The sequence below is a fragment of the Arachis duranensis genome, chromosome 10 (genome assembly GCF_000817695.3).
Source record: "Arachis duranensis cultivar V14167 chromosome 10, aradu.V14167.gnm2.J7QH, whole genome shotgun sequence".
Classification (NCBI taxonomy): Eukaryota; Viridiplantae; Streptophyta; class Magnoliopsida; order Fabales; family Fabaceae; genus Arachis; species Arachis duranensis.
Window position 1 is genome coordinate 13,102,714 of NC_029781.3, and position 10,346 is coordinate 13,113,059.

The 10,346-nt window shown below is 26.9% G+C and overlaps 1 protein-coding gene across 1 annotated transcript; it reads right to left on the reverse strand.

The window, feature by feature from the left end:
* Nucleotides 1-2,582: 2,582 nt before the first annotated feature.
* LOC107469164 (probable trehalose-phosphate phosphatase J) lies at nucleotides 2,583-7,460 on the reverse strand. The gene is made up of 11 exons (XM_016088546.3): nucleotides 7,314-7,460; nucleotides 6,897-7,170; nucleotides 6,432-6,572; nucleotides 6,102-6,266; nucleotides 5,725-5,787; nucleotides 5,052-5,153; nucleotides 4,806-4,883; nucleotides 4,249-4,318; nucleotides 3,987-4,057; nucleotides 3,685-3,777; nucleotides 2,583-3,020 (listed from the first exon to the last, which is right to left on the reverse strand). The coding sequence occupies exons 2-11, from the start codon at nucleotides 7,152-7,154 to the stop codon at nucleotides 2,961-2,963; spliced, it is 1,101 nt and encodes a 366-aa protein (XP_015944032.1). The 5' UTR covers nucleotides 7,155-7,170; nucleotides 7,314-7,460; the 3' UTR covers nucleotides 2,583-2,960.
* Between the last annotated feature and the right edge of the window lie 2,886 nt (nucleotides 7,461-10,346).

Consider the following 10,346-nt stretch of genomic DNA (forward strand, 5'->3'; position numbering starts at 1 on the left):
TCGTGACGTGTTTCTGGCGTTTGACTCCAGAATGCAGCATGGAACTGGCGTTGAGCGCCAGTTTACGTCGTCTAATCTCGAACAAAGTATGAACTATTATATATTGTTGGAAAGCTCTAGATGTCTACTTTCCAATGCCATTGAGAGCGCGCCATTTGGAGTTCTGTAGCTCCAGAAAATTCACTTCGAGTGCAGGGAGGTCAAATTCCAACAGCATCAGCAGTCCTTTGTCAGCCTTTTATCAGAGTTTTGCTTAGGTCCCTTAATTTCAGCCAGAAAATACCTGAAATCACAGAAAAACACACAAACTCATAGTAAAGTCCAGAAATGTGAATTTAGCATAAAAACTAATGAAAACATCCCTAAAAGTAACTAGATCATACTAAAAACTACCTAAAAACAATGCCAAAAAGTGTATAAATTATCCGCTCATCAATAGGATTGTCCTTCGGTTAGGTTGAAAGAGACTAGATTGATCACCATGGATCTCTTCTCCAAGCTGTTAAACTTGACTCTAGAGCCTAAGATATGATGCCAAATTGTAGGTTTTATGAGCTTTGAGAAAGGGGGTTTGAATCTAGACACTTTTTCAAATATGAAACGTGTTACTGAGCAAGTAGGAGATTTTTTTGTCTTTTGCAACTATAGAAAGTGACAATGAGGTCTACGTCCAGTCTCTACCACAATTATGGTTGAATTTCACTATATCAATAGCCAAGATTATAAATACCAATTCCAAGACCAAGACAACGATAAACGAACCAAACTGGTTCTATATATAACAAGACAAATGAAACTACAATTTCGAGCTTTACAAACATACACTAAAACAAACAAAGCTAGAATTCTAACCTTCACAAACAAACACCAAGATAAAAGAAGCTACAAATCCAAGATTCACAAATAGCAAGACAAAATGCCAAGACTAAATCAAAACAAAATACAAAAATCAAAACTATTCGGCTTTTCTTCCTAATTCATGCCTTTTCACTCATAAGCTTTTTCTCAAAATAATATCTCACTGAAATATAGGCCTTTTTCTTATAACCAGGAAGACTTCAAAACTAAAAATAAATCATAAAATCAAAACACAATGAAGAAAAATAATGATCTTTAAAGTGCAGGCTATATTCCTAAATCAAAACACAATTATTCTTGCTAGCTGTTGTTGTCCAAATCAATTGTCATAGTTGTCCTGATTATTTCCAATTTTAACAGTGTCTTTAATATCTTTCAAATCCACATCAAATTTTGATCTTGATAGTTTATTCTTTCTATCAATAACCGAATTAGCATCAATGCCAATATCAAATTATGAAATACTTAAATACACAAGTAATCATAAAAATTAATTGGGCTAAACTCTAACCAAATATTTGTCAGTACAATAGAAGATAAAATATTTCTGAACTCAACACCCCAATATACTGAACCTTAACCTCCACATCCTCTGCATTTTACCCATGTGGTGATACACAAACGTTATAAGACCATTCATATACTAATAACAATAAATGCGAAAAAGACTCCATCAAGCAAGCCCTAGGTACTGCAAAACAGAGCAACAAAATGTTTCACACAAATGAAAGGAACAAACAAAAATTTCTCAAGAACAATGAATCGGAAGACGTCCAATGATCGTTGTAAAAACTTTTTTTAGAAAAGCAAAGCAATCAAGCAAGCTCTAAGTACTACAAACAGAGCAACCAACTTTTTTATACACTAATAAAAGGTACAAACAAAAATTCCTCAACAACAATGAAGATAAAGATATACAACTTCTCATTGTAAGAATCAGTTTCAGAAAAGCAAAGCAATCGAACAAGCTCTAGGTAAACTTACTTTTGCGATTAAGCCTAAATGATGGTTACTGGAGTGACGACAAACAATGTTTCAAGCAGCTTCTTCAACAGTGTATGTATGCGACCTTGGCTATAGCGTCAATGGCGGGAGGATGAATATCTCGAACAATGGATATCTCACTCTGTCTGTGTGTGACCTTTGAGTGCTTTTAACAAAATGTTTACTTAATAAGAATAGAGTGATTGTAAGTAATTAAGAAATTTTAGTTATTATCTAATTGGGATTTTCTTCATATTGAATTGGAGATTAAATTGAAAAATTTTTATTTTTTTCTATGTCACTTAACTAAAATAATTATTAAATCCAAGTCATAGTAGGGTTAAAAGAATTTGTCATTTTAACACTTTCGATTGTCAGATAAACATTTTTCATTTACTGTGACGTCATACTTTTAAGTTTGGGTACTACGGTCAAATTTTAACATTTTTAAGAGCTCTTTTGTCGTTCGCAACTTTTAGAATTTTTTTAATCAGCGTTAAGGCCTTTTAAATACTATTTTAGTATGTAGTTTATTCAATAACAATAGTATTCATGAGTCATAACCAAATAAATGATAAATTTTTAAGAATTTATAATTAATGAAACGAAAATGTAACAAAAAATAATTAACAAAAAATAAATAAAATTTATCTTATTTAATATTGATTAATTATTTTATTTTTTTGTCTGCCTTAACATTATGATTAATGAAAAGTGGGTTAACAAAGAAATAAGTGAGAGAGAGAGAGTACAACTTTAATTACTCTTAATGGTTCAAATTAAACTCGCATCGGAGTGATAGATACACAAGCTTAATTAGCGTTGACTTGTACTACTCACTGCTTAACTTATCTAATTACAACAACAAGACATGCTTTTCAATTCTCAAACAAAGACGAAAGACACTTTTGTCTTTGTATATAATTATATATAGACATTTGCATTTTCTTAATAATAACACAAACTGTCTACATTGGTTACTAGTTTACCACTAGCTACTACATATACGTCGTATCCAAACTGCACTTCTTCTTATTATTGTTATTATTATGGCAGGTTGGGAATGTACTGCATACGTATATGTAATTTCATGTACATTATTATTACATATATGCCCACTAACGTGCTCGCATGGATACCTGTTTCCATTCCACCAAGCGTTGAAGAAATTCCATCACCTGGATAAAAATCCAATAAATATATTAGTAATGATAATTAAATAAATAATAAAAATATTATATATTTTGGGCATATATTTCTGGGTATCTGGATATAGTTCTGGGCATATACTATGTAAAAAAATAAAAAGAAAATAAAGACAAAAATAAAATTATATGTATTCGAGATAGATAAATATTTTATCTCCATGTTCTGTCTTCATTGTTCTCATGTTTTGATATGGAAAAACTGAAGAAATGTTACTTTATTTTAGGACAGAAAATGTTTGTTTCTCCATTTATATAGCCCTAATGAAACATGCACGTCGTGTGTGTCTTCATTTTCTTTATTTTTAACCAAACACTGTACTCAAGTGCTCATGGTGTAAATGTTTGTTAATTTGATTAATTTGATATAATGACAAATTAATGTGCATAAACGTAGTTATGCGTCTAGGTACATTAGTGTCGGAATATTATGCATGCACTTATTGCACACTTATTACATATAATATTACACATTTATTTCAGTAATAATTAATAAATACATATAAAAAAATAAAAAAAAATTATGACTAGTTTAGCTCTCCAACATTTTGGTATTTTTTTGAATGCACCAAATTTACACAAGACGAAGGCATATTTTAATTTGACACATATAGAATAACATCATTATTCTACTTGCCTCGTTAGGTTCTTGAAGAGAGTAAGAAGCACTTGTATCCTTTGGAAATTTTGAGACAAGAACCCCTAAACCTTGGCCTCTATCTCTTAATTTCTGCATATGATGATATTCAAATATATTAAATATTAAATATTAATTATTATAACAATTAATAAATATTAAATAAAATAAATTTTGGTTTTTTTTATTAATTCTTTTTTGTTATTAAATATTTTCGCACTTTAATTTCTATATAACAAATTGTCCCAATCATTAAATAACTAATGTATATGTATGTATGAAAAAGCTTTAATATAGGATACCTTGAAAGCATCTTCATCGGTTCGATCATCACCAATATAAATTGGAAATACATCATTACAGTTGGCAAATCCTGTTGAAAATTATTAATTTATTAGATGCTGTTGTTCAAGTTGGAAGCATGATATTATTAATACTATAAATAAAAACTAATAATTAGTCTCATGTTTCATTAATCATATCTTTATATATTATTTAGCACATGTTTAATTGTGACAATAAGAAGGATAAGCAAATATTTAAAGTATATTACTAGAAACTCACCGAGAGACTCTAGTAAAAATTCCAAGGCTTTGCCTTTGTCCCATTTAATAGTGGGGCGGATCTCAACTACCTGTGTTAATTAAAAAAAATTACATGAAACTAAATAAGATATCAACCGTGCTACAAAATCAACACAATTTATTTATTTTTTTCAGCACTTAACCATTATATTAGCATATTTATATAAGTTGATGTTAAAAAAAAAACTTAAATGTATTAACAGAATTTGTGTGCTGACCAAAATTATTAACTAATATAAATAAAAATTAATGACCCATAAATTTTTCTTGTAAAATATCCCACATTTTATATTGAGTCTACTGTAATCATTATAATAATTATCTATTTTTATTAAATAATATCAAAACAAAATATACTAAAACTCTCAAATAGATAAACTGACTAGTTATAAAACATTTAAAAGCAAATAATTTGAGATAAAACAAGACCCAGCTTCCACTTAGAACATACACATGAATATATAAAGATATATAAAAAGTTAAATACCCAATAAAATGGAAATAATAAGAATAAGAAATAGAAGCATGACTACTCACCTTCCTTCCTTGTGTAAGACGAAGCTTAGGGTACTCTTTTAACACTGATTGAACTTGATGCAAAAGTTCAGTCCATTTCTATTAAAAATTATATAATTATTTGAGTTAGGCTTTTTTTATCATGAACATAACAATAATAATAGTATTATCACAATTTACATAATAATCATAAACAAATTATTATTATTATTATTATTATTATTATTATTATTATTATTAATTTGCAGGAGCACTACATGTATGTACCTTTTCATCAACACAACGAAAATGAACTGAGACGCAAAACTTGTTGTTCTCCACCTTAGCTCCAGGAGTTGATTTTGTCTTGTCCAACAATTGCTGGTACACCTAATTGAAAAGTTCATATTGTATCCAACAAATAAGTAAATAATTATTTCCCCCAACTTTCTAAAATAATGAAAACCATTCCCTTAGAAAGGCCAAAAAAAATAAAAAATAAATAAAGTTACATGGACAACTCATAAAGTCATCCATATAAAACAACTCATATAAAGTAGGAGAGATTTTACTGAATTATGAAATTATGATAGAAAATAAAGCTTAAATTAAAAAAAGAAAAGACATATGAATGGTGAGTTTTATTTTATTTTTATATTTGTCTTATACTAAATTTTTATTTCATTTCTTTATCAAAAGAATTGACTACTTCTAATTTTTTTAGTTATAGAAATTTTAATATATTATAACATAATATTTTATTTTTTTAATTTAAATTGATAAAGAAATACTTTTATAACTTTTAAAGAATCTATTTAGTAACTAAGACAATAATAGAGACCATCGGTAGCTAACTTTTTTTGTTATTTGAAGACAAAAAAACTTCCAGTTCTTCTATAAAGCATGAAAATGACACAATTTTCGGTTTCTAATATCTTTAAGAACATATTCCAAACACTACCTCATCTATCATGGGAAGAAATTCACTTGCTGGTTGAAAAAGAACTCCTTCTGCGTTACTATCCTGCACAGCATGCCATAATACCCAATGTCAAAGAAAAAAAGTGAATTATTTTAATAAATTTAATTTTAATGTGTATAAAATATTTTACACGGTCGTAGAATCACATCCATTTTTTTATACCAATTTACATATATAATCAATAAAAATAGTAGTTATTTTTTATAATATAATATTATGTGATTAAATACACGTATAAAATTGTTTTATAACCACGGTATATTAAAATTAACTTGTATTTTAATTCAATTTTAACTTATGTACTATACTACTATACAATAAATAAGATGGACGTAAATTACAAATAACTCGCTTACTCTGTTGTACTTGGAAGTTCTTGTTGGTCCTTTAATATCCATTCCGTGGCTCCCAGCATAGTATAGCTCTGCCAATCGAACAAAATTGTAGACCTTGTCTTTGCATCTTCCCGTGACTATGGCAGTTGGAAAATACCTTGCGAGTTTTCTAACCGTTTTCCTCATCTAAAGAAACAACCATATAAGAACAAATATGGTCTTCTTCAAAAATAGAAATTAAACATGATCTATGATAACAAAAAGAAAGAGAAAACAGCCAGCAGAATTTATTGTTTTTGGCCAGTACACCTCTAGTAATTCTCGATAATGAAATTAAGAAGAGACACTGACCGAATTCGACATGAAAGCACGGTCAGGGTCCTCGACTATAGGAGACAACGTTCCGTCGTAGTCAAGGAACATCACAATTTGCTTCCCCTTGGATCCTTTCATAATTTCGTCAAACATGTCCAATGCCGATGGATAGCGAAGCTGTTTTTGTTATCATCACCAATCAGGTTTCATATATATGTTACTACTAATACAAGCTAGTAATTAAGGAAGTAATAAAAATGGTGAAAATTTTAGGTGCGGTTAACTTTATGTAAAGTTGATAACTGAGAGACGTTAAATGATTTAACTGATTTAACTAGAATTTCATCTAATAGTTCTCAGTTATCAACTTCTCCTTCACGTGAAGTTAACTGTACCTGAATTTCCACCAATAAAAAAAACCACCAAAGAAGAAAATAAGGTGCGTGTTTCGAATTTTGATGATTAAAGAGTTTTGTTAAGGTGGGTTAGTTGGGTTCTCACAATCCAAGAACTATGTTCTTCAGTCAAAGAAGGAGTGGACTTGAGATGAGTTGGGGAAGAGGCTCTCATGGATTCAACCAAAGCGTTGATTCTGTTATCTCCATTGATCTCAAGGTTCTTGAGAACCCTCCTTGGCCTCCTTGAAATGGAAATGTACCCTCCACCCACCGGTGGCTTTTGCGCCGCACTCGCCGCCGGAAAAACCGACAAGTCACCGCTGGATTTGGTGTTGCACACCACCACATTCTGCTGTGTCATCTTCGATAGAATCTCACTGAAAAAAAGGTAAACAAAACAAATTCATTGGTACATTTATATTATATTTAGGTAATGATGGCTCAAAATTTAATCAGTTCTATGGTATGAATATATAATATAAACGTTTATTTTAACTAATCAAAACTGACTCATAACAACCTTTCAAAAAAATAGCACTAAGTAACTAATTCTTGTAACTGATTATTATCCTTTTCACTTAGGCTTGGAGGAAGTTGAAATACGTAACTTCTTGAATAAAAAGAAATTGAAGTGCAAAAATGAAGGGCGAGGGAGAAGGTTAGAAGAATGCAGGGGTGTTTGTGAGGGGAGAAGACAGAGCCCCCAACCTTTGATTTATAGTGGCAAACTCAAACGTCTGGGGACCACGCCCCAGCAGCAAGGAATTTATTGATTATAACTTTTTTTTTTAAAGAGGTAAAATTATAACAAACTTTTTGAAGGAGTGCGCCATATGCGTGATATTTTTTTTTTCTATCGTAAAAAAATAATATTTAAAATAATATTATATCACCAGTAAATATTATTATTTTTTGTTAATATTTGATTAGTAATAATTTTGATCAATATTTATAAGATTTTATACATAAGAATTAAGAAGTATATAATTTATATATGTATTTATCAAAATTTATATACATAAATTAATATAGTTTGTGTCTATATTTTTTTAAAATTTATACATATAAATTAATAAAATTTATTATTAAAAATAATTTAGTATTTATATTGATCAAATAATAATTAAAAATATTAAAAATTGGCTCAAGAATTTTTTCATTTTTATTTTTTATTGAAAACAAAAGCAGGATGAAAATTAAGATATATGAATTTAAAATTGGTGTAATATGGGTTTTTCGCAATTTTTACAATTTGTGAGAAAAAAAAAGTTTTCCTTGTAATTTATAAGAAGCCTTTTTGCACTTTACGAAAAGCAAACCAACTTAGACATATTCGGTTTTTTCACATTGTACGAGAAGCATAAGACTCCATACCAACGTAAATCTCCTCAAATCTCATTTTGGTGCACTTCATCGAAATCAATTCCATTTTAATATTAATTTATTAGTATTTTTACCCATTATGGGAATATAATCCTTTTAGAATTTTATCGATTTTGCCATGATATTATAAATTATGACATAAAAAATTTATAAAATTAAATTATTTTTATAAAAAAATCGTAAGAGACAAAAAATTTTATTGATTAAAAAAATTTTCGTAAATAAAAAAAATTAAATAATAAGATTTTTAGTTATTATTTTCATACGAAAGAATTTAATTTTTTATTAATAATTAATTTTAATATTTATTATCTAAAATAAAAAAAATTTAATGTATATACTTTTATATTTAATTAGATATTAAATCTGTTGAACAAATAGAAATAATTAATTTTTATGCTTGCTATTTTAAAAAAATATTTTTTCTCTATTGTATATAAAAAAATATATTAATAGTTATAAATTTACTCAAAATTAATTTTTTTTAAACAATTGAATCTTGATTCTAACTTTTAATCACAATCTCAGTATTCTCTCCAAATTATATGTAATAAATATTTAAAAAAAGATAAGTAAAAATATAGATTAGAAAGATAAGTAGTAAAAATTTATTATTTTGTTCATTTTATTTTTTTAGAACAAAAAGATAAAAAAAATAGAGAATAAAAGAAAAGAGAGAGAAAGATAAATACGAAGAATGAGAGAAAAAGTTTGTTAATTTTGGAAAGAAAAATTTATTTTAATTGTAATGAAAAAATATTTATTGACATATTTTAGTTTATCAAATTACTAATATAAAATATAAATTATAAACTATATATAAAGTGGAAAGGGTAAAGAGAAATAGAAAAAGGAAGATAGATAAATAAGAGAATGTAGGAAGTGAGTTTATTAATTTTGGAGAAAAATATTTCTTTTCAATTTTAATAAGAGAGTGTCATGTGACACATTTTGGTTATTAAATTAATTAGTAATATATAATATATAATATAGTTATATTTTAATTTTAGTTTTAATTTTAATTTTATTTAAATACAATTAAAAAATACCATGTTATATATTTTGATGGTCAAATTTGTAATTAGTCATTAATAATGATATATAAAAAAGATATAGTGGATAAAAAAATGAGAGAGACAGAAAAAAAGAAAGAAAAGAGAAAAAACTTTTTAATTTTGAAGTAAAAAATTTTGATTTTAATAATAAAAAAATCACTTATAACATATTTTGATTATAAAATTAGTAATATATTATAGATGTGAAAATATTTTTCACCATAATATATATGACCTTATAACTTCTATTTTAAAAGACCAAATATGCTAATAGCAAAAATGAAAATTTGGGTATTTAAGAGAATGGAGACAAAGTATAATTAGTTAGTTGATTTTCTTTTTATTTTTAATATTGACTATTTATTGACTATAAAGTAGGCCGATTAATATAACTCATAAGCTTATATTCGACATCTATTTTTGACATCAATAAAGATTTTGTTTTATTTTTTATTCTTATTTTAAAAGTTTAGCTTAATCTATTTGAACTTTGAAGTTCACAAATTTTTTTTTCAAGAAAATATAGATAAAACAATAGAAAAGATAATATGTAAAAGTAGACGTTTAGTGTCAATGAATGTACAAATAGATTCTCTTTCTGTTTGAAATTAGTGTTTGGGTTAAATTTTTCATAATCAAAATTAGTTTTTCTTAAGTGGATTAATGTTGAAAGTTTTATTGAAAAGTCAATACATAATATATAGATTTTTTAAGGCTTTAAAAACATTTTTATTAAAGATAAAACTTTATCATTTCTATTATACATAAGTTTAATTAACAATTGTCCTAAAAATGCAAATTAAAGGGCTAGCTATCGTATTATGTCTACCTATTTTATATCAGCTGGGAAAAAATTGTATATACGTTCAAAGAATGTTTAATATTCTTCTAAAATCTACCAAAAAAACGTTCTTCTTCTTCTAAAATATTTACTATTTTAAATTTGTTATTGCATACATATTTAAACATCATAAATGAGAATAGGTGATTTTATGTTTTATGTACATGCAGTCACTGTGTTTTAAATATATAATAATAAAGCTAGACGTTCAAGTGTTTTTAAAATTAAGTCTCTAATTAAGTTGTTCAGTATTTGATCTTTTTCGTATGTACGT